At 37.7% G+C, this 25,904-nt stretch overlaps 1 protein-coding gene across 6 annotated transcripts in view; it reads left to right on the top strand.

Annotated features, from left to right (window-relative positions):
- The window catches only part of LOC131029587 (uncharacterized), a 91,431-nt gene that overhangs the window by 26,234 nt on the left and 39,293 nt on the right, over positions 1–25,904 (top strand). For all 6 annotated transcript variants that reach the window (XM_057960117.2, XM_057960118.2, XM_057960123.2 and 3 more), the window contains 3 exons: positions 2,767–2,836; positions 3,087–3,246; positions 4,949–5,030. In XM_057960117.2, coding sequence (XP_057816100.2) covers positions 2,767–2,836; positions 3,087–3,246; positions 4,949–5,030 — 312 coding nt within the window. The remainder of the gene's footprint in view (positions 1–2,766; positions 2,837–3,086; positions 3,247–4,948; positions 5,031–25,904) is intronic.

Here is a 25,904-nt window from a genome sequence, read left to right as displayed (position 1 = left end):
ATGAAGTGTGAAGTGTTGCCTTGTTTGGAGGAGGTTCCTCCCTTGGCCTTTTTGTCTTCCCCGGAACTATAGAACCCTCGAGGTTCCAAAGTTCTTTGCCTTAGCCGCTTTCTTTCCTTGTTCGGAACTCCGAAACCCCAAGGTTCTGAAGTTCCTAGCCTTCCTTTCCTTCGCCTCTTCTCTTAAGTTTCTCCTTTGCCCGGAACTCTGGAACCCCGAGGTTCCGAAGTTCCTCTCCTCTTTGCCCTTTCTTCTATCCTTGCTCTTTCTTCTATCCTTGCCTGGAACTCCGGAACCCCAAGGTTCTGAAGTTCCCTTTGTGCAGTTCCCTGGAACCCCGAGGTTTCGAAGTTCCCTCCTAGCCCTTCTTTCTTTTTCCCAGAACTTCGGAACCTTCTTTCCCCTTTTGCTTCTCTCTCTAGTCCCTCTGGAACTCCGGAACCCCGAGGTTCCGAAAGCCTTTCATTCTCTTCTTTTGTCTATCCCGGAACTCTGGAACCCTGAGGTTCCGAAGTTCTTCTCTTGTCTTCCTCACTTCGGGAGTCCGAACTTCCGAAGTCTCCGGGCTTCCTTCCGACAGGAGACACTTCCGGATGGCGTGATCGACACTTAAGGCTTTAAATGCTCCAACAGTTTTGGTGACTTATTCACTTTTTTTTGTGGAGCCACAGGGGTGCATTTAATGTTTTTGGCAGGATTTCCATCAAGGGAGGTATGGGGCCATGCTGGGTGACTTATGTCATGTTTGACTTTGGAAGGTCAGTTAATCTATCTTCCTCAGAATTGCTTTTGGAGGTATGGTTAGGTTGCTTGTATGTACAAGTCAAGTGCATGCACTTCTCTGCACTTCCAGACTGACATGCAGAGGTCATGATCACCATTGTAACCCATTTTTCTATATAAGGTTGTTAAGCCTCATTGTAAGGGGTTCTCTTCCTGCTGCCTTGAGCTTTCTTATGCTCTTCTCTTCTCTTGAAGACTTGTAATCTTTTGCATTTCTGCAACTGTAAGATTGGCTTTTGGCCTTGAATTAATTGAAGATCACCATTCTTGCCTCCTTCTAACCTATGTATGCTGTGTATGCTTTCTTACCTTCATTATAGGAGTGTGTCTTGTGGCTTTTCTCTCCATCTATGCTGTGTTAACTTGTTTTCTGAGTGTGACTTGTGGGAATCCTTCTCCCCTCTTGACACTTAGCAAATTCTAACCTCCATACATGCGTTTGGGTCACTTATGCAATTGAAGTTGTGCATCTCTTGGGTTTTTTAGTTGGTTCCTTGTGCCATTTCGGTAGGGAGAGAAACAATCTCTTCTTGGTGCATCACCTCCTTTCATTTCAAGCATTCTCTCTTTCTTTTACCTCTGCAAGTTGTTAGGATAGGCTTAGGAGTTAGTTTGAAGTGTTGAGTTGGTTCAACACCTACACCTATTTGAAGAAGGAAGCTAGCCTTCTCCGGAGATTCAACCCCTTGCGCAAGGTCCCACACTTCGGGGTTGTTTCCATGTTTCACAAGGTTGCTGAGTTGATAGCTTAGCAAGGGTGCAAGCTTTTGTGATAACTGTTAACTCTCCTAAAATTTAGAAATAACTTCTGAAAAATAGCAACCCTAAAAACTCACCGAAAATAATATTTTCTAGTGTTCCATAGGGACGTGGGTCCCCCAAACAAACCTTCGTCCCCTGTAGGGAGACGTTTCAGAGACTTGGGGACTTGGCGGAAACGTCCCCCCACAACACCACCATTTTTGCCACCTCCGCCACCTCTCCTGGGGATGCTGCCAAGTCACTTGCTATATGTCACATGCCATTTGATAATGATTGCATCCTTTAACTTCGTGAAAACTAGCTGGCCTTTCATGGGGCACTCACAGAGATGTTATATTGCAGATTTTTCCTTGAAGATTTCAATTCACCTCTATTTTTATATCAGCACCATCCCCCCACCATCGCTCAGCTGCCATCCCCCTGCCTTCTCCAAATTGTAGGCCCTTGGTCTCCCCGTCCCCGAAACCCGTACCCATGTCCCCCCGACCCCCAGTCAGGAAACTCCGTGGAAGACTGGTTTCACAAACTAAATAATGTGTACTAAGCTCTAAGATGTTTATAACATTATGATCTGCATTCTGCACACATCAACAATGTTGGATTCATTTGGTTGTTAGAAAGAATTAGCTGCTATGTATCTACATGACGACGTTTTAAATGGACATCATTTCTTTTAAGTAGATTTATTTGAAGCTGATAGTATTGTGAGTCAGATTCTAATTCATACAGGGTTAAGTATACAGCTACTGGTTCTCCAATTAAGAAAAATGGAGTTTTTAAGAAACTTCTATTTTAAAATGCCATTTCAATACCTGCTTAGTTCCTTTCCACATTTGTGATAATAATTCTTTTTTCTTTAAAAACAGATATGTTTTGCATTCCCACTGTACATGACTTTACACTTAAACAGAGCTATTTCACAATATAATAGAAGTCTACATTTCTCAATTCAATAGTTTACGCAGGGAGGGCTACTAGATGGTATAAAACATGTCATGATAATGTGCATTAGCATGCATGGTGGTTGCATATTCTATTTGCTACATGATTTAAGTTTGTTGGTTGCATATTCTATTTGCTACGTGATTTAAGTTTGTTTGATGTTTGAGATAATCTGAAGTTTGCCTTAGAGCCTTAGACAATAATGCAGTCATAAAGCCACCAACTCAAACTCTTTCTGCCATCTAAATTATTTACCAAATATGTCTCATGCATAGGCAGGCTTGGCTTCTGGACCAATTTGGAGTCCTTCATGATGGGCAGAGACCTTATCCAGGAGCTGTTGCAACTTGTATGTTCATACTACTTGAATTAAGCATATTTGTCTTTTTGTTATAGTTGAATTCCATTCCATTAGTTCATCGGAATACTCCAAATAAGTTTATGACTATCAGCTCACTGATAGATGTTTACAATAATTTGTTTTAGGATATATCCACTTAGGTGAATTGACTTGCATTGTATTAATGAAATATATGTTTAAAATTAAGATAGTACCTCTTTAGAAACCTTATATCCACTCTGGCGAATTGATTGGACAGTGGAACAGCTAGCACATTCTGGTGCAAAGATGGTCATTGTGAGTAATTCTTCAAGACGCTCATGGGTAACAATGGAGAAGATGACGAAACTAGGATTTGATCCCTCTCTCTTTGTTGGTGCAATAACCAGTGGGGAGTTGACTCATCAGTTTCTTCTGAGGTAGTGCCTTGACTGTTCTGTCTAGTTAACATGGATAAAATTTACTTTATTTTTCCAAGTAAAGGTATATCAGTTTGTTCTAAGGTGCCAACCAGGTAGCTTATGGTGCCCATTTGACATTCTATATGGAAGAAAAGTTAAAGAAGTATAACAACAATTTGAAGTACATGAAACATAATGTCTTATTCAAACTGAATTTGAAGAAGTATAACAACAATTTGAACTACATGAAACATAATGTCTTATTCAAACTGAATTTGAAGAAGTATAACAACAATTTGAACTTAAGAGGTGTATATTCATTGTGCATTGTTTCTATTTAAGGCATTGATTATGGGAGCGGATTATCATTAATTGATGCTTATACTTCCCATGAATCCAACAATTTGGCTGTATAATACTGACTGGGGTGGTCTTATAATAGTTTTGGGAGAATAGAAATGCTTCTTCTTTTCTTGGCAAATAATTGATAATGATTGTAGCAAACCTGTCTCAGGAAGGTGTAGTTCTCCAAAGGAGCCTCAGGACAAAGGAAGCTTTGTGTGCTAAAACAAAAGTGAAGAAATTACATTAGAAATATACTTGTTGGGAAAAAAACACTGTAGTATTTGCTTGGATGTCTCATTACTGGTATTCTGCTTAATTGTGTATCCCAATTTAGTCTAACCCCATGCTCTCTGATTGATATAATTTTCTTCTAATGTTGCCAAACAAAAGCAGATAATATGAGCATTCTAAGTGCATGAAAATGGTGATAATTCTTTTTTTCTATATAGAAAATGGTGATATTTCTTTGTTTACAACTTGCAACTGATTCAGTAAGCCTTGAACACTATGTTCAATTCATTGGAAATGCCATGTTGTACTTCGATATCCTGAATTATGCAAATTACTCACACTTGAAAGACATAATGTTAAGTTTAATTAAATTCTGTGATCAAGAGGCTAGAACAGATGAAAGGTATAGTCTGGAATTTACTTCGAACTGCAGTAGTGTGAATGAAGGAAGCACAACACTTATAAATTTTCGGTATTGTCCTCCTCCCCATTGTATGCGTGTTATATATCTAAGTGAATGAGAGGGTATGTAGGGAAGAGATATGTCTTCCCACGTGGGAAGACACATCTCTCCCTACGTACCACTCAGCATGTTAACAAACATATCGTGATTTATTACAAATCGTTTAACCCAGCCCGTTATCATTAAGGAGTGTAAACGGTGGCATAAATAATATCCCCAGCCCGATAACATAAAGGGGTGTGACTGGTGGCAATCACCACAATAAATTCGATTTATTTATTGTTTATTGTTAATGTGTAAACTAATATGTTAACAGGTAAGCATTGGAATTTTGAAGTTGTACGACCGACGTTACCAGAATTAACACATAATGGCAGCATTTTCGTTTATTAAGTGCAGAAACCATCACCTTTATAATATTCTCTTTTGTAATCTAGACATTAGCATAGTTATTACATACTATGTGAGATTGTTGTGATGATTATGACATACGTGGTATACTTAAATGAGGCAGTACCAGGAAATGGCAATTATATGATCAGAATGATGTCCAAACAAGTCCAGTCCCAGTTGAAACTCATAATACTTCTCTGGTACTTTAATTTCCCGACATTTAGTGTACCATGCCTTGAAATGAATTAAAGATTCTTCTAATACCAATGCTTTATTTTGTAACAATAGGAGGAACGACCCATGGTTTGCTGCACTAGGCCGACGTTGCATTCATATGACATGGAGCGATCGAGGTGCAATATCCCTTGAGGTCTGTCTGTCTTCATTGTTTTTGGAGAATCTTATTTGAGGTAGATGCTTAGTCAACAGAATTTGTGGTATGATTTGAAGTAATTTCTAATGAATAAATGTAATGGTATTAGTAATTTTCTAGTTTGTAAAACAGCTGAAACTTGGTAGTCTATTGTATTTAAAAAAAGGCAAGTAAGAATCAAGAAGATTGTTCAAATATCCTGGTCTTAGATAATGCTTCAAATCTGATTTGGGTTTTTATTTTTACTCATGTTTTGTTTCATCATAATGTAATATTGCAACATGCAAACATGGAAATTGAACATGCAAGATGAACAATATAGATTTTCAAGGAAATCAATCAGTGAAATATGGAGAATCTAAATAAGCCAATGGAATACTTTTGATATAGAAATTTATTGCTGTTTACAAACACATGCTGCTGTTATAAATCAGAAAATGCCTAATGCCATCAGGTAAGACATACCCTTGAATGCCTCCACACATAAAATAACAAACCCTTTGAGAATCTATGAGATAGATCATTGAATCTCCATGAAAACTGCTCAATGTTATGCAACTGAATTCACCAAGTGGGCTGATTTGGGTTTCCGTCCAAATAGCCAAAACCCCTAGGGTTTCTGTCCTAGGGTTTACTGAACTTGCGAGCTAAAGCTTTCAAGCTCTAAAGGAAAAGTTATTTTGAAAATAACAACTCAAGAATGAATCCTCATTGCACTTTTTCCTCCTTTTATAATACTTTTCCTTTTCGAAAGTAATACTTTATTTTATTTCTCTTTTAAATAACTTTTCCCCTCAAAAGTGACTTTACTTTATAATTTGTCATTGACATTATTATAAAGTCTTTTTATAAAATAAAGTATGTCCAACTGCTAATTAATTAAATTTAAATAATCTCATAGGATTTAGGACTATTTAACATTTAATTAATTAATTTATTCCCTTAAATAAATCCAACTTGGAGAAAAGGGGACATTACAATTGTGCCTCTTATATGCAAAATAGGTCCAACCAATGTAATAATCCTTCAAGTTTAAGTAAATATAATCACCTCTTATAAAGAGATAAAAAATAAATGATAAGTATTTGGAGATTTGTTAGTGTTTTAATTTGTCCTTTGGGACAATACAAAATGGAACAGCATGTAAGGTAATACCTTAGTTCAAATAGAAGGAGAAGCTCTCTTATAAGATAAAGGCTTAAATAAAAACCCTTAAACACTAAACTATGGACAAAGACTATAGTATATCTTTTTACAATATGCACAAGGTTTTTCACTGGGCTTTTAAATATGCAATGCAAACAAGCTTTAATTGCACTATCCGTCTGGATCTCGGGTATCAACAGCAGCCTGAAATGGTTCACCTACTAAATTATTTTTTATCACCTAAAAAAGACAGCTAACTTAACATTTATATATAATCTCTGGCTAGATATTTAGAGACCAAAAGTTATATGTAACCATAATTGGACAGAATACTTGGAATTGAACACCAAACTTGATTCTATGAATCAAACACTTGAACATAAATATTCAATGCCATCAATATTCTGATTTAACAATAATCACAATGCAAAGCTTGCAATCATCATTAACTTGCAATTAATTCATAGAACCATTCACACATAACGCAATTTAAACTCTCTTGAATAATAAACTCGCATATATCATAACAACTCTAATGTCACATTGAACTCTGAGAGTCTGAACAAAAAATTCAGCAGCTATTGCAGCAGAAACTTACCATTAGAAATTTATGTGCCAATGGTACTTATTTATAAATGTTTACAAACTTTGCATGTTTGTGCAATCAATTAGTTTACATATTTTGCATGGCAGTGCAATTTATTGAGAATAAATACAAAAATAAGCTAACTAAACTTTTGTTAAAAATAGGTTGCATGAAAGCCATTCAATCTCTATATATCAAAAACATAAAATGTAAAGTGTTTCAAAATAAGAAATCTAGGAATAGATTTCTCCCAACAATAGCATCATGCTAAAGGTAGCAATAGCTAAATATGACTGTTTGAAAAATCATTTGGCCTTTTCGTCAATTCTGTCTCTACAACTAACTCCTTCTGAAACTTCAGAAAATTTGAAATTGCATTCTTTATCTCCGATTCTCTTGGCATTGCAACAGAGATCATCTAGGTAACCTGAATTTGTAGCACATCTTTGATTTCAACAACCACATTTCCAATGGAAAACTGCTTGTTTTTGCCCATGCCAATCTTTCTAGAAAAGCCAATAAGTTTATTGACATTGTCAATTCTTTTCAATATCAAATAGTTTACTTTTTTGTTTCCTGAAAGTCTTGACCACTGATATGAGAAGTGTGATCACAAATTTATACATTCCTGTTCACTAAGACATATGGTTTTCCTTGGCTTCTTTTATGATTCCAACCCTTATCAATTTTTCCATATGCAGAGAAACCATACTACTTAGATGCTTTAAGAAACCTTCAAAAGAGAGAGACATCATCAAGAATTCTTTTTTCCATCTCAGTGATATTTCCTCTAACTGTTTAGATTTTGCTCATAATTTTGTAAGATTTATCAATGGTTCACATACCTTGGTCCTAAACCTAATCGATCAACTCCTGGTAAGTTCTCTGTATGCAACTAATTGATCCAGTTGCTTCCAATAGGTGTCAGTTTCTTGTTCCTTTAGCATTGATTTCTGGGCCAAGGTATGAGCCATATATTCTTGCAACTCTTTGATTTGAGCCTTTAGGGCTGCCTTATCTTCTCCATACTTTATCACCCTTTCTCTGATATTCTCTGAAACAACCCTAAAAAGATTTAGGTCTCCCTGCCTTGTTTGTCCACTTGAATCGGTTTGTACAATATAGAAATCTGATGCTTCCATCTCTTGGATTTTTTTTTTCCTTAGGACAGAATTGCTGTCTCTGCACTGATGTGCCTTTGAGAAATTTTCTTTAACTTGGTTTTCTCTTTGCCTGTTTAGGTACTTAATTCTTGGAAGAGAAGAGAGAGCACTGATATTCAATGGGGTTGCTGACACAATCTTCCTCTATTTTAAAACTGTTGTTTTCACCCAATCGGGAGTATTGTCTATTTGTACTTGTTCTAGAGGAACATTCAATGTGGAAAGAATAGTAGTTTTTTTAGGAGCATGAGAAGAGTGATATGGAGTTTTTGAAGGGGGATTGGGAATATGAGAGGAAGTGTGTTGTGGGGCAGAGTGCATCCGAGAAGAAATGGCAAAGGACCACTTTTTTATGTGATGCGGGGTGAGTTGTTTGATGATGAACTAGAATATGGAGGAGAAGGGTGATGCGAAGGAGCCTATATTGCATAGATCTGGGATTTAGTTGCATTGTTGCAAGTGACTTTGTAACACCTCGCCAAGGAACCCCAGGGTAATAACAACTAATAACTCAAATACATAGCAAATAATTTTTTTTTTTTAAAGGGAAATATAACACATCAACCATATTTAACTCAATACAACATTAAGTAAACAGATTACACAACATAGAAGGATCATAGTTACAATATTTAGCGGAAGACAATCATATCACATAATAGAACTGTAAGGGTTCCCTAATGTCGCTACTAAGCAACACTCACTACATATGTTAACCATATAACTCATCACATAAAGATATATACTAAATCCATTTTAAGACACCAAATGAAAGATTCCTATGACAACTTTCATTAAGAGATAAGAACATATATGTAATTCACATAAGTACGTTCATTTGCAAGATATCCATAGATATAATCACATCTATTACTAAGGTCCTATTACAAAATTTTCACTTAGCACAACCTCAAATATCTTTTACAATAACCAATACAAATAAACAGTTACATATTCCTTACATCATTTCTGGATGATACATTACAAATAACAACATAATGGTAAACCATCTCACAATTGAAAGATGAAGATACTAGAAAGCACATGATAAAGATCCATCCAGCCACACACGAACAAGTCCACCAAAATATATTCCCATTGGGTGAAAAAGCAACACCACCCAACCATGTGGAACCCATAGGCCCACCCCCCGTGCTAGGAGATAGACACAAGGCCCCAATCAAGAAACAAGAAGGCTAGAGATAAAGAACTAAATAAACTCACAACCAAGATACATAAGATACCACTTCACAAGACAAGAGGATAAAGGTAATAGCCAAAAATCACTAAAACATAAATACATAATTACAAAATTTCTAGAGACACGTGACAAACAAAACCTTCAAAAGAAGTCACAAAAGACTTCTCAAATAAAAGTATCAACCAAAATCTCAAAAGGACTCCTAGAGGCTTCCACAAACAATCGGCTCAATAGGATGCTAGGATACATAACGTGAGAGTGTCATCACATAGCCTCTCATGGGTTACCTTGGTAGTCTGACTCCTCTCCTAACTCCAAACCTTGACCCCCATGGACAACTCATGCGGAACTGTACAATCCTTTCGCAGGGACAAGGTATTGCACAATCATGCTAGCTTAACACCTCAATAGGTGGCCAAGCTTTCCCAAACTCACCTTCTGCCTATACAAGCACACGAGGCCGTGAGTGGGGCACAACATTATCTTATTAGCATGTGTAAAACCCAAATAAATCCATCCCAAAATTTAATTAATATTATCACTTATTAATCTACTCACCTATGAGTTACATTGGTAGCCACTCAGGGCCTCAGCCCTCATAGTTAGCCACTCTCCCTTGATGCACCTGCATATCCTATACTCCATTACTCAACACAAACATCATGAAGCATCAAATAACCAAATGGGAACATAAAGGGTCCATACACATGCATAGATAGCACATCCTGCAAATATGATTTTCATACATAGACCCATCACAAGGTCAAGTCCTGAAACTGAAACATGATCCCAAAATAACTGTTCCACTTTACAAGCCAAATCAAGAATGGGCACATGAAAAATAAATTAGTCAAAATAATATCAATCAGATCCAAAAGTACATAAGTAACAAAGCACAAGTCTAAAACAAGCCTCTAGAAGAAAACGGGAGTCAAAATAGAATCAAACTACGAAATCAGTACCCAAAATAGTGATTTTGCACATAAGAGCATCAAAAGACTCCAAAGCAAAAATCTGATTCAAACCCATTTGAGAAGGGTCTGATAACCATCTAAAGACACTAATAGATCAAGCACAAGGGTTCATACAAGAATTGAGCAAAATTGAGCAATTAAATAATTCTCTTTACTCGATTTTGGCAAAACTCATCTTTGAAAAACATAAATTAAATAACTGAATTAAATACATTCAATAACACATCTCGAAATCGCCCTAATAATCCATTTAATCAATATTACAAATTAAATTGAAATTAAAATTGGGAAATAGGGAGAAACGAATACCTACTTGGAAACCTGTGAAAAGAAAGAGAGAGAATTTGATGACGAATTTTGAAACACAAAATATTCTCAAAACAACAACCAAATCTTCAAAACATTCAAGCTCGAGAATTCCAAACCACGCTCAATGCAAATCCAAAGTTAAACTGAAAACTGCAAATCCCTCTCCTCGAATTCACACTCTAAAATTCTTCACAAAGTTGCAATAAAATTTCCTCTTTTCAAAACTTTAAATAATAATAATAACACCATCAATTCTCATGAAAAACATAATAAATAAAACTCAATTATCTAAATAAAGCTCACAAAGAAAAGCAAAACCCTAATCCTAAAAATATCACATTAAATCAATAATATTAAATTAATAAATAAATAGTATTAAATCAATTCCAAAATAAAATCTCCGTAAAACAATTAAACAATAATAAATAAATAAATATTAAATCACCAATTACAAATCCCCTAAAAATAAATAACTCTTTCTTGACAACGAATAAATAATAAATAATTAATTCCAATTAAGATATAATAATCCACTAAAATAGAACTAATGGTTACACCCACTTAAATAGATAATAATCCAATCAAATATTAAGAAATAAATAAACAATAACTCATTCAAGAATAATAACCACAAATAGTAAATTATTTAAAAATAATTAAACAATAAATAATAATAGTTAATTTCCACAATTAATAAATAATTCTCACAATAAATAACTAATTCCAAATAAATAATAAAACAATATAAGAATAAATAAATGATAAAATAATAAGATAATAAATGATAAATTATTTAAAAATAATAAATCACTCAAAAATAATATATAATAAATAATTAATTCCCACTCAAAAAGAATAATAAAATAATAAATCATTTAATATCACAAATAATAAAATAAGAAATCATAATAAATAATTCCCACCATAAAATAATTAATTTTAATTTAAACTCAATTATCCATAATAATAGAACTACTAGTTCCATCAAGAAAGAATAATTAGTTCCACCAAGAAAAAACAATTAGTTCCACCAATAATAAAATAAAATATCATTTTCACTAAAAATAACCCCCACAATAAAAATATCACATGCACAATAATAAATAATAAACAAGTAATCATTTAATAAATAATAAAAAAAGTAAATAAATCATATTTATTTAACTAATAATTAATCATTTAAATACTAAATCATTTATTAAATAATATCCAATAACAAAATGTTTTTGGACATGTAGTGTCGCGGTTAAAACACTTCGTTGGTGAAGCGGCCACCAAGGTTCAAACCCCTGCTTGGCCATTGTGCTTGCAGGTCTTGTGTCTTCGCTGGGCCGTTGTGCTCACGGGTTTGAACAAGTGAAGTGTGGGGATGAGGTTCCCTGTTGTGGCCTCACAGACATTATTTGATAAAATGAAAACTAGGTAATTGTCCCTCAATTAGGACAATGGCTAGGGCTAGATATATTTTGGGCCTTGTACTATCTCCTGTTACCACCATTGGGAATTATAAAGACACGCTCAGACCTGTGGAACCAGGTGGAGTCGATCTTTGGTACCTGCAATCCTGCACCAAAACATGTCGTATATAAACACACACACACACACACACACACACACACATATATATATATCAGTGTTCCACGGGCATTGGGGACGGGGGGACCAAGGGTCTAAATTGGGGGATGGCGGCGGGGGGGTGGCGGGGTGGTGGTGCTCATATACTTATACATATACATATAGTACTTGAAAAACTAGTTTTGAAAAGATGTATAACGGTATAAGAATTAGATTTCAAATGAAACTATAGGAAATACCAAGATTACTTAGATTAGTAATACTAATTGCTAAAAGTAAATAAAATTTGACAAATGAAATTGTCAAATTGAAGATTTCTCATTTCCATCATATGAATATCGAAAAAGGAAAACGAAAATACGAATATCTGATGCCATTGCAAAGTCTATAATAATAAAGATGATTACATGATTCATCATTACAATGAGTAGCCAAATACAAATACGTGTAGCAATAGCATTACAAAAGAGACTAGAGTCAAATACAAAATGACAAAACTCAAAATGTAGCTAATGGAGGCCTCTAATCATCTGCGAACTCCTCCTCACTGGAACTGCTGGACTCCTAAAGATCAAGGTCCCTCAAGATCACACCAACTAGCCCTGCATCTGAAGTGGCAGGATCATCCTCATCAATCTGTGAAGGCTCCTCTGGCTCTACATCCCATCGTGCCGCTGGACTCTCCTTGTACACAAGTGTCTTGCGGTCCATGAGACGCAAAGCACTGTGTACAGCCACAAGCTTCTCTGCTCTCTTAGAGGTAAGTCTGTTCCTCTTAAGAGAGTGGATGAAGCTATATGTAGACCAGTTCCTCTCAGTAGTTGAAGAACTGGAAACCTGGGATAGCAGACGGATGGCTAGAGTGGTGGTCAAAGATTTCGGGCCATGACAATTCCATAAAAGTGGGTCCTCCTGTGCCATGCTGTCTATATCCATCTTTGCCGCATTTGAATAACCTCTAAGAGTGGCAAATCTTCCCCACTCAGTGCGCATTGTACCGGCATCTCTGGAATCAAACATCTTCTCTATGCACCTAAAGAAACCTGCCTTCACCTCATCATCCTGAATCGGTGTCAGTCTACCCGGTCTAGCCTTGTACCACTTAGGATTCAAGGCAAAGGCAGCCATATGCAAAGGAGTGTTCAACTTGTCCCATCTACGCTGAATGATAGGCTGGATTTGCTTATTGTAGAATGCTAAAGAGGGGTCCTTCACTCGCACAGCAGCCCTCATCTGGTCAAACATAGAGTCAATGCACTCATACACCTCTCCAAGGTTAGGTGCATCCCCATCCCCATATCTGATCACCTGGAATACTGGAGAAATGATAGAGACAATGTATTTTGCATCAATTCAAAACACATCACTCTTCACTATCTCCTTCACCCTTCTCCCCTGCTCTGTCTTGGCCTCAACCCACCTATTCCACTCATTAGTCATAACCATGAGTTGCAATGCCTCTTGCAACTCAATCATTCTCTCCAAGAGAATGAAATAGGATGCATATCTAGTCTCAGCTAGTTTCAAGAACTCCTTCGCGAAGGTCCTGAAGAGTGCATGTGAAGTGTGGTGGTTGCAAATAAACATCTGCACATCTCTCGCATCGGTGACCACTCCTCTAATCCAGTCTATCTTCCCCATGTCCTTGAGTGCATTGTTCATGGCATGCACGCAACATGGGGTCCACCAAATGTGTCTATAGGCTGCCTCAATGAGTCCCTGCTGCTCTACACACATGGGTTGCATCTGTCACTACTTGGACCACATTTTGTGGCCCAACCTCCTCAATAGCCTCCCTGAGGACCTGAAACTGGAAATCAGCATCTTTACGATGCCCTGTACAATCAACTGCTCTAAGGAAGTATGGGCCCTCTGCACATGTGACCATGACATTGATGAGTGGACGATGGCTAATGTCCGTCCACCCATCCATAACTATGTTGCACCCCGATGCCACCCAACATGCCTTCATCTTCTCCATCAAAATATTGATCTTGGAGTAGCATTTATCCAAGATTGAGGTCCTCATTTTCGTCTCCCCTGGTGGCACATAAGATGGTCCTCCCTTGGCCACCATAGCCATCATCTCCCTATAATAAGGAGACTGTGTAACATGAAATGGAATGCCATTGGCAAAGAAGAACTTGCCAATGGATTCATCTATCTCATCTCTCAGCTGCACATTAAACATATCAGCAATGGGGTTGCTCTGTGGTGTCTGCAACTTACGTTTCCCAGCCTTGGTGGCAGTAGAAGTGGAAGTGGATGGAGATCCAAACATCATTCCTCCCGTCTGCGAAGCATGAGAAGTATGTGGCATATTCTGGTTGCCCTGAAGTGCTGCCCTAGCAGACAAAGTAGTAGGCATTGAAATATTTGTGTCATCTGGAACCCCCCAAAGCCTGTTAAACTCAATTCTGTACTGTATATTTTTGGCTTCCTCCAAAAACTTACAATGTTTTACGCCTTTTCCTCTCCAAAACATAAAGTGTGCATTCACCCTACTAATGCTACTGAACCATTCTGTGTCACAAATATTGCACTTCCACTTCCTTGTTCCCCCACTTGAATGTGATGTGCCTTGTACTGATATTGGTGAAGCAAACTGTTTTAGAGGAGACTTAGGATCAAAATGACCCCTAGCATATGGTGCCAACAACTCTGAAGGGCAACCTGTACTAGCTGGTGCACTTGCCATAGAACTAGATTGGGCTCTAGGATCAGCCCCATGGTCACCCCCCTCATTTTCAGGTTCATATTCTGAATCATTCTCACTATGAGAATGGATTTCCATGTCATCTTCACTCATGCCTTGGGAGCTCATTGTGAAATTGACACTACATTTCACAAAATAAAAAATAAAATAAAATCAGCCTAGTTTAACAATATATTTTTAATTTTTTTTCCTATTCATCTCAAAATGAGATTTGATGTTGAATCTTGAGGGCAAAATGATATTCAACATCAAATCTCATTTTGAGTCTTGAGATGAATAGGGAAAAAAAATCCAAAAATGACATAGAACAATGAAAATCAGAAAAACAAACAAAAAAAAAACAAGAAAAAGTTGAAAAACCCTACATTGTGCTTGAAAAATCTCTCCAAAATGTAGAAGAATCTTCTTCTTTCTCTTCTTCTTGCTTCTTCTAGCTCCTATCACGCTTGCAATCAGCTTTTCTCACCTCTTCAATGAGTCTTCTTCAAGTTTTTCCTCCTCTTCAGCTTGCTGGAAAAAAAATCAGTTTTCCAAAATGAGAGTTAAATCTAAAAGAAACATACTTTTGTGTTGTTTTGGGGGGTTGGGTGGGGCCCACGTCCAATTAGGGTTACCCCTTAACCCCCCCAAAAGGCACATGTTTTTAAAAAAATGACTTTTTCGGTTTGTTTAGACGTGGGAACGCGGGAGATGTCTCCACGTCTCCCTGGGAGATGCAGAGACGTCTCCACGTCTCGGTGGCGTTTGGGTGGCGGTGGTGGGGGACGTCACGTCCCCGTTCCCCTGTCCCCGAGACGTCTCTGACGGGGTCTCGGGGACGCGCCCAAAAAGGGGGGGGACGCGTCCCCGTGGAACACTGATATATATATATATATATAATCCCATCTAGTGAAAGGAAATTGTGATGTCCTATGGAGCTCACGAATGAGTAATACAAAATCATTCCTTTCACCCTACCCCAAGCAAACAATACAATAAAGATATTCTAAAAATAGCATTTATAGTCAATGTTCACATGTTGCTAAAAATAGAAACTACTAATAATAGAAAGTTTATCCAAATGCAAAATTAGGCCAAATGAAGACAGTGAAATTTTCTAAAAATAGATTTACTAAAAATAGACATTTATAAAATTAGTAAGTTTTTGAAAAACACCTGATCATAGATTAACATCTCATGAAGCATCATAAAATAGTCCAATAACATGAATCACATGAATGCATCCATACACATAAAGCAACGAAATAAACCACACATAAAGAGTCAAAACATAGTTTAACAAGTCAAAGTAACAAGTCTCAGACGCAAGGCATGGAGGGTCACTATAGACTTGACACTTTTTTCTATGACTATCTATAGTTTCTTCTTTTTTTGGAGGTGATTTTACCTCACATGTTGCCTGTAGTTGAGAATCTTGTGAGACAACTCTATTGTGGTTAACTAGAGGATTTGCACCTTATCCTTTTGCTGCTCTTAATCCTCTTTCTGATATTTTCTTTAAGAAATTTGACACTTTTGTCCATAACTAACCTGGTTCTATCAGCTAATTCCCCATTCATATGCCTAGCATCAACAATTGCTTGGCATTTGTAGATGTCTATCTTGATTAGGAATTTGACACCTAACTTGTGCTTGCATGTGCAAAGTGTATGAACCATCACCAATTGTGTACAATATTTATCAATATCATATGATCACTTTGATACCTTGGCTGTTGGGAAATTCCCAATCTGTATCCAATGAACTTACATTAAAGATTTGTTCTCAATTTATGACATCAATTGGTGAGATACCAGGTTTGGACAACTACAATATGAAAATCTGAAATTTGTATGCAAATATGAAATTAAGTAACCTTAATGTGAAATTACCATAATTAGATCTATCTTCTTTAATAGGCTATAAATCAACCAACACAACATGCTTAACAACACCACTTTATGAGAACTTATAATAGTAATAAATAAAAGATAACATCACCATAAGATAGCAGCAAAAAGGCACAAATCAACTACATAAAAGCATCACATGACATAGTATCTATGTGGCAAAACCCTTGTAGGAATAAACTTTACCAAGAAGAGGGGCCAAGTATGCATTACCTTTAAAATAGGATTACAATTTGTCACACACTTCTATTCTTCTCTTTGCTTCCATTACGGCAGCACTTGTGTACCTATGAACAACTTCTTTGTGCTCCAATTTGTTCCTTCTTAGGTTCTTGTACCTATAGTATAACTTTACTTTCAATTGTTCCACCCTTTTTCAACATCCAAGGAGCCGAATTTATAGAGCTGTAAAGAGGTATTATGCATCAAACTTGGTACCTGTTGTGACCATTTCACACATCGCCCCATTGCAAATGGGGACCCATGTTTTTTGCTTTTTAGGGTTTGTTTTTTTTAGTTCTTTTAGGGTTTTGTTAGTTAGCCTTTGCATTTTGAGTGCTGTCGGGGAGATCAATAGGATAGCAGGTCCTGCTGGAGTGAAGTCTTGATCCTGAAATTTGGCTAAGTCTGAAAGTCCTGATCCTGAAATTTGACTAAGTCTGGAAACTGAAAAACCTCAAAAAACTAGATTTTGCAATATAACTCCTGGAGGTCTGAAACCACTCTCAAACATCCTGAAAGTATATATGGAATATAACTTAAAGTATACTTAAATGTTATATTCCATAAAAATTATCCTGATAGAGAGTTCAAAAAGTCAAATTTCGCTCTTGTCCTTCACTGATGATCCAGAGCGAATTTCGCTCTTGTCCCTCTCCAAGGGACCAAGACGAAGCGCTCCTGTCCCTCACCAAGGGTCTAGGGCGAAAAGGCTTATTTGAGTCATTCCTGACCTTGTTTGGTCAAATTGGAACATCAAAGGCATGGTGAAGGACGAAATGAGTATGATAGAGCATCCAGACTTGACAATGAAATGATGAAGTTTTTGCCTAGAAGGTCAAATTCGCTCCTGTCCCTCACTGAAGGACCAAAGCGCTTTTCTTTATATGCACAATTTTTAGACCTTTTTTTGGACATTAACTTTTATTCATAGCATGAAGTAAGGTGAAATCTTCCCTAGCAAAGGAATTTCGAGATGAAAAGTGAAGCATTTTGGCCTAGAAGACAAAATTCGCTCCTGTCCCTCACTGAAGGACCGGAGCTTGAATTTCAAATTTGTACTGTTCTTGCAGGATCAAGATGATTTTATGATTTGAAGAGATCAAGGAAAACATGATTTGTGCGTTGAATATAACTTGAGTGGGCCACGAAGGAGAAAATCAACCCAAAAGATAATAGGTGCTCCTGTCCCTCACCAAGGAACCAGAGCGATTTTCTCACAAGGCCAATCTCTCGCAAAGGCAAAGCAAGTTTTATGTTTGAAATGAATGAAAAGGGGCGTGATTGGTACAATGAAGATAATTTCGAAGGCTAGCAAAACACAAGTAAGCTCATAGTTGCAAAATCGCTCCTGTCCCTCTCCAAGGGACCAGGGCGAAAAACACATTAGCCAGCCTTCCTCTCCAAATTGGGACGAGTCCAGGCCAAGGCACAAGTTTGGAATGATATTTAAAGTGCTTCAAAGAAGAATGGAGTTGCAAGGACCACAAAATTCGATGAAAATTGGCTAGGGTGCTCCTGTCCCTCTCCAAGGGACCAGAGCGAAATCTTCAAAATGCCTAAGTGCCTAACATTTTGAAATGCTATTTCTTGTTGCCAGGACTCAAGATGAAGTGGGGAGTGATGTTCTACGTCTAGAAAGTAATTCAAGGTTGATATGATCAAGAGTTTGTGCAATGAACCAAAAGTCGCTCCTGTCCCTCACCAAGGGACCAGGGCAAAAATGCCTTAAGGCAAGCTCCTTCCCAAGATCACATGAATTGAACTTAAAGTTCCAGACAAAATGCCATTTTGAACGTCAAGGATGAGGTTTTGAACGTAAAAAATGAAGGATGGAGGACAAAAATGCAGGAGCGCTCCTGTCCCTCTCCAAGGGACCAGAGCGAAGTTATCAACATTCATTATTTTTTGCCTTATTTTAGCAAATCGCACTAGATGCCAAGTTCGCCCAAAAACTTCGAAATATTTAAATTTTTTTTTTAATTAAATTGGCATTTAATGAAAAGCGCATAGCATTTAATAATTAATTTTGAGCCTTGGAAAATCGTTTTTTTTTTAATTAATTGAGGCATTTCGAAATTAATTATTATTAATTTAAAATTTAAAAGAAGAGCGCTTGAGGTATCATTTTTTATTGCTTAATTAAGTCGGCCTCTTCCTTTTTAGTTTTATTTATTTTTTGGCCTATTTTCATCAAGTCGGCCTATGGGGAGGTGAAATGGTGAGCGCTCTATATATTTGGGGTGTGTTTTTCATTATTCAAATCATTCACTCATTGTTTCAAGTGCGATTTGGAGAAGCAAGGAAGGAGGTGCGAAATCTAGCTTGTGTGGAGCAAATTTCTACCAAGTGTGGAGACTAAGGAAGGCGAAATTCATCTTGAAGGCTATTGGAGAGGCGTATTTCTTGCTAGATTGGAGGATAAATTCCAGATGTTTTGAAGGTATTTGAAGGCGAATTTCCAGATTTTTGAAGAGGAAGGTGGAGTTCTTTTCCAAGCTAAAGGAGGTGCATTTTATCCAAGGGAGAGCTTTGATCTACACTTTGCCTAGCAAAATTCATCTATTTTTACATTATTTCTTAGAGTTAATTCTCAAGAGGAGGTATGGCAAAATCATCTTGACACCCTTATTCAAGGTTTGATTTTTTAGACATTTTTTGGAAAAATCTAAGTATTACATGGTTAATTAGGAAATGATAACTCAAGATTTATCATGAAGTTTCCTAATTAAAATCTTGAATCTTTCTTTTAAAGTTTAATTTTTAGATTTCAAGATATATTACTAATTTTGAAATGTTGTGTAGGTATCAAGATGGCGACTCCAAAGCTCGGAGGATCTACAAGTCGGCAGGTTCTCATCAAGGACGATCAAGCAAGGACAAGGATGACCTTCTTCGATCCAGCCTAGCATTGACAAGGGCGACCTCCTCCAGCCTAGCATCGACAAGGATGGCCTTCTTTGGACTAACGTCATCAAGGGCGACCTCTCCAATCCAGTATTCCAAGGCGAGGTACATCATCATCCTGCAAATCAAGGACACAAGAAGTCAGAGCAAAGGGTTCGTTGAAGAAGCAGATAATTTCAGAAGAGTTAATTAAAGATAGCTTCTCAACAACATCAAGTTGAATATCTACCAAGTTACAAGTGTCAGATGAGGTGGCATCCTAGTCATCACTCCTCCAGTCAGTGTGGTCCACCTCAGCATGTCCAGATTCAATGTACCTAACTCATGGAAGGTGGCACAAACTCCGATGTACCTACCCCAGCTATCCATTGGTGGAATTTTCTAGAGAGGACATGTGTCCAAGCAATACAATTTTATCATTGGTCAAGCATTAAACGTTATGTAATGGTTGTAACAAACCCTAATTAGGGTTTTCATTGTTGAATCTTGGCCATTGATCTCGAATTGATCTAAGCCATCGAATTGTATTGAGGGCACTATATAAGCCCTGGCATTTCATTTGTAAAGGCAGTTAGAGGATAGTTAGAATATAGTTGGAAGCAGTTAGAAGACAGATAGAGAGTAGTTAGAAGGTGATTAGCTAGTTGATAGAATAGCAATTAGAGTAGAGTAGAGAGAGAAGGCAAAGATTGTTGCAAAGATGTTGTTGTAAAAGACTTGTAACTTCATTGAAGAAATGGTGAAATTTATGGGTCGATTCGACAATTTGCATGGTCTCTATACTTCTCGTATTTGATTTCATGTTATTAGATGAGTGGAAGAAATGTGCTTGATTGATGGTGGAATTCGTATATCTATACTACTCGCAGTTTGTTGATTGCAGACTTGCCTTGTGTAGTCAACTGGAATCATTCAGCTTAAGCCTAACTTCAATTATCGCTTCTTCATTGATATGCATCAGCGTGATGGTGTCTATGCCTACAGTGATGATTTGAACATCATAAAGCTTTCCTTCGAAGATCGCACTAGCCTTGTGGAGATGGTCCTGCGATGTCAAAACAAGACCTAGTTAGAACTTCATCAAAGATCAATCATTGCTCCTACATTCCTTAGTATTAGGATTAGATTCTCTCCTCGCCCTCGTCTTTTTTCCTTTTTTTTTCAAATTAAAGCTAGTAAGAGCCTGTGTTCCAGCAATATTCAAAGCAGATCAGACGTTCAATCATCAAATGTAAGTCCCCTTGTGATTCCAGCAAATCACATCATACCGCAGAGAGCTTATCCACACGTAGAGACCCTACATTAAAGAACCTTGGAGTCATCCTGATTGATCCTTTTTCGCGACATCTTCAGCAATCAGAAGCTTTATTCAAGAGAGGATAAGGTACCTTTAGGTATTTTATTCTGTGTTTGATAGTGTACAAAATACACGTCAACAGTACCCCAAAATGACTCTTTATTCCAAACATCCTATCCTTTGATTGGCCTACTAGGAATGTGTAAGGACACAAGTTTTGGCTCCAAAAACTTTCCCTCCAACCTAGGCGCTCAAACTTGGAAATGAAACATCACATGAAATGCCACAAATGAAGGAATATCAAGAGACAATTGTTGTCTCTTCCCAAATACCCACTTGGAGAAGCCCAACAATCACTCTTTTTGTCCTCTTCACTTGTCTTTTCCCATCCCATTCTAGGCGTCCACATTCGGAAAAAATCAATTGAATATTTATGTGCACAAGTCACCTTTACCACTACTAATGGAACCCTTCACCCCTTATGAATGTATTACAAACAATGGCGAGAATAAAATATTACAAATTATTTTTCCAATACACCTGTTGATGTGTCTTTTGTACACATACGAACACAGAATAAAATACCTAAAGGTACCTTATCCTCTCTTGAACAAAGTTTCCCAATTGCTGAAGATCTCGCCGAAGGATCAGTTGGAGTAACTCTAAGGTTCTGATATGTAGGTTCTCTATGTGTGGATAAGCTCTTTGCGGTACGATGTGATTTTGCTGGAATCACAAGGGGACTTACATTCAACGACTTGAACGTCTGATTTGCTTTGGATATTGCTGGAACGTGAGATTTTACTGGTCCTAGATTTTGAAAAAAAAAGGAAAAAGGAGAAGGGTTGAAACGGGATCTATTTCTAATACTAAGAATGTAAGAGCAATGAATGACCTTTGATGAAATTCTAACTAAGTCTTGCTTTGACATCCCAGGACCATCTCCACAAGGTTAGTGCGATCTTCTGAGGAAAGCTTTATGATGTTCAGATCACCGCTAAAGGCATGGACACCATTAGGCTGATGCATATCAATGAAGAAGCGACAATTGAAGTTAAGCTTAAGCTGAATGACTCCAGTTGACTACACAAGGCAAGTCTGCAATCAACAAACTGCTAGTAGTATGGATATACAAATTTCACCATCGATCATACACATTTCTTTCGCTCATCTAATAACATGAAATCAAATTTGAGAAGTATAGAGACCATGCAAATTGTTGAATCGATCCATAGAATTCACCATTTCTTCAATGAAGTTTACAAGTCCTTTACAACAACATCTTGGCAAAAATCTTTGCCTTCTCTTTCTATTCTACTCTAACTATTTCCTACTCTCTGATTATTCACTACTATCTATTCTCTATTAACCAACTATTAACTATTAGCTAGCTATTAACCTCTACAAATGAGGAGCTAAGGCTTTATATAGAGAACCCATTACAAACAGACGGCTCTGATTGATTTAGAATCAATGGCTAGGATTACAAGATAGAAACCCTAATTAGGGTTTGTTACAACAAACTTCCTTAGCCAATTAGAAAATTACATTCCAAGAGTGAGGACCAATAGGAAGCAGGGGTAGGTGCCTTGAAGTTTGTGCCGTCCCTGATGAGTCAGGTACATTGAATCTGGACACGCTGAGGTGGACCAATCTGACTGGAGGAATGATGACTGGGATGCCACCTTGTTTGACACTTGTAACTTGGTTGATGTTCAATTTGATGGGGCTGAGAAGCTAACTTTAATTAACTCTTCTGAAACTATCTGCTTCTTCAACGTACCTTGGTACCGACCTTGGTTGATTCTCCTTTGTCTTTGATGTGTTTGATGAATGGAGTACCTCTCCTTGACTCCTATGTGTCTGATGAAGTTTCCTGATTGTCAAGTCATCCTTCTCCGGAAGTACACCTCCACCTGGGAGTGCTGGAAAAGCCTTTCTTGGTCATCTTGTGATTCCTTAGTGTGGCGAAGTGAAGGGCTTTGGAGATAGCTGGCAATTCCTTGAACACCTTGAGTCTTCCAATGCTTGTGGAACGTTCTTGACGATGATGGACTGGAAGTGGTTGTCCTCAATGATGCTGGACTGGAATTGGTTGTCCTCGATGATGCTGGACTGGAATTGGTTGTCCTTGATGATGCTAGACTGGAAGAGGTCGTCCTTGCCCTGGCCTGGTTTTCTCCATCTGCCAAATAAACCAAAAGGTGATTAAGTACATATGACATGTTCATTTCAACAAAGCATTTTCACCTTAAATCATCAACAAGAAGACTTTAAAATAAAGTTCGTTCAAAATCCTTCCCAGGGAAAGGCCCTATAAGAATTTCGCCCTAGACCCTTTGGAAGGGTCAGGAGCGAAATTTGCTATTTTGCCCAATTTAGACCTCTTTTCAACATTATCTCACAACTAGCCCAAACAAGGTGAAAAATAGGAGTTTCCAAGGATTTCGCCTTGGACCCTTTGGAAGGGTCAGGAGTGATTTCCTTGATTTTGTCTTAATTGCCTCATTTTTTCACTCCAAAATCCTCTTAAAGGTGAGCACATGCTAGCTTTAGTTCAACAAAGCCTAGGGATTCAACTTTTAAGCTTCCACCAAGGGCAAATTAGGTAATTATAAGAATTTCGCTCTGGACCCTTTGGAAGGGTCAAGAGCGAAATTCACTTTTTAGGTCAAAATTCACCCTTCTTTCACTCACAATCTCTTCTAAGGCAATCTCTAAGGCAAATCCATCTCGATCACTGACTTGGCTCAACACCATCCTGGAGAAAACATGACTTTTTGTGAATTTCGCTCTGGACCCTTTGGAAGGGTCAGAGCAAAATTCACTTTTTAGGCTTAATTTTCCATCTCCTTCACTTCAACTCATCTTGCAAGGCTAAATAACATCATTCCAATCTCAACCATGCCCTAGGGATCAAAATCCTGACTTGACACAAGGAGGAAATAGTGGTTTTGAAGAATTTCACTTTGGACCCTTTGGAAGGGTCAGGAGCGAAATTCACCTTTTGCTTGCTTATCCACACTTAATTTCATTTTCTTCACTTCAACTCATCTAGACTCCCTCATTTTGAATCCACTTCTTAACCTGACAACATTTGTTTGATCCTCACAAGGCTTAAAAAGGAAAATTCGCTCAAAAACTTAGCTAGGGACATGACCTATCCAGAATTTCGCTCTGGACCCTTTGGAAGGGTTAGGAACGAAATTCATGTTTAAACTCAAAATTTGCATTTTTGGTGATCAAAAGTCTTTCCAAGGCAATTCAAATGGCTTCTCTCACCCTGGTCTAGGCCTGACTTCACTCAAATTTTGGAGAAAAAGATGGTTTTAGGGTTTTTCGCTTTGGACCCTTTGGAAGGGTTGGGAGCGAAAATCTTGTTTTGAGCTTATTCCTCCATCCTTTCAACTTCAATCAAGTCCAAAAGGCAAGAAAACACTTCTTCACACTCATCCCAGCTATAAAAACCCAAAGTTTGACTTGTCTTGCAAGGAAAGTAGGTGATTGTAGAATTTTCGCTCTGGACCCTTTGGAAGGGTCAGGAGCGAAAATCTTGGTTTTGCTCAATTCCTTCAAATTTGATGATTTCTTAGCAACTTGAAGTCATTCCTAAGGACCTCTCCTTCTCGAATTTACCTTAGCCTACACATGATCTAGCACAAAGTTAAGAGAAAAGGGTGGTTTTGAGAAAATCCCCTTGGACCCTTTGGAAGGGTCAAGAGCAAATTTCTCATTCTTGACTTGATTCTTGATCTTTTCAATCTCATTCTTCCTTACAAGATAAAATTTCATCGTTTTTCACCCAAGGAACAAAGTTTTAAGCCCAAGCAAGGTTAAAAGAATAGGTTTGTAAGGAATTTCGCTCTGGACCCTTTGGAAGGGTCAGGAGTGAAATTCACCTTCTAGGCTAAAATCCTTCACATTCTCACATCTCATCACTTCAATACTAGAATGTAGGTCCAAACAAAGAAGGAAATGAAGTTTATGGGAAATTTCGCTTTGGACCCTTTGGAAGGGTCAAGAGCGAAATTTCCATTCTTGGACAAAATCTTCACTTTTCAACGCTTTTAATCATTCCCAAAGGCAAAAACATGTCCATTCTTCCTTTCAACATGCCTTGGATATTAAAATTTGATCAACCAAGGAAGAAAAATGAGGGCTAGGTAGATTTTCGCTCTGGACCCTTTGGAAGGGTCAGGAGCGAAAATCATGTTTTGGGCTTGATTGCTCATCTTTCCTTCTTCAATCTTCTCTGGGGGGCAAACATAGACTACTCTCCTTGCATCTCCATCTTGGTCTTGACTTTGGCTAAAGGGAAAATGAGTGTTTTGAAGAATTTCGCTCTGGACCCTTTGGAAGGGTCAGGAGCGAAATTCAATTTTGAAGCCAAAATCCTTCTTCTCCTCCACTTTAAGTCACTCCCTAAGGCTAGCACATGTCAAACACTTCCATACATGCCTTAGAAGCTATGAACTTGGCCTTGATAAGTGAGAAATTGAGGTTTAAGGGGATTTTCGCTCTGGACCCTTTGGAAGGGTCAGGAGCGAAATCCCTATCCTTGGCTAGTTTCTCACCTAGGTTCATTTCATTTTCCTTCAAACTTGATCCATTCAACTTCCTTCTATCGCAATCAAGACAATCCATCATCCAACTGGGTCTAGGCAAGGTCAAACTAGGTTTTTAAGGCCAAAAGAAGGCTAAATGGAGGATTTCGCTCTGGACCCTTTGGAAGAGTCTGGAGCGAAATTCTCCTCCCAGGTGTATTTTTGCCATTTCAAAGTCTCAACCTCCTCTCTAAGGCAAACATGCATCAAAACCTTATCAACTATGCCTCAAAAGTCAACAATCTTGGTCATATCCTTGAGCAAAGTGGAGGAAAAGTGGATTTC

Source organism: Cryptomeria japonica, chromosome 3 (assembly GCF_030272615.1).
Source record: "Cryptomeria japonica chromosome 3, Sugi_1.0, whole genome shotgun sequence".
Lineage (NCBI taxonomy): Eukaryota > Viridiplantae > Streptophyta > Pinopsida > Cupressales > Cupressaceae > Cryptomeria > Cryptomeria japonica.
The sequence above is the reverse complement of the archived record's forward strand: the minus strand, read 5'-3'. Positions and strand labels throughout refer to the sequence as shown.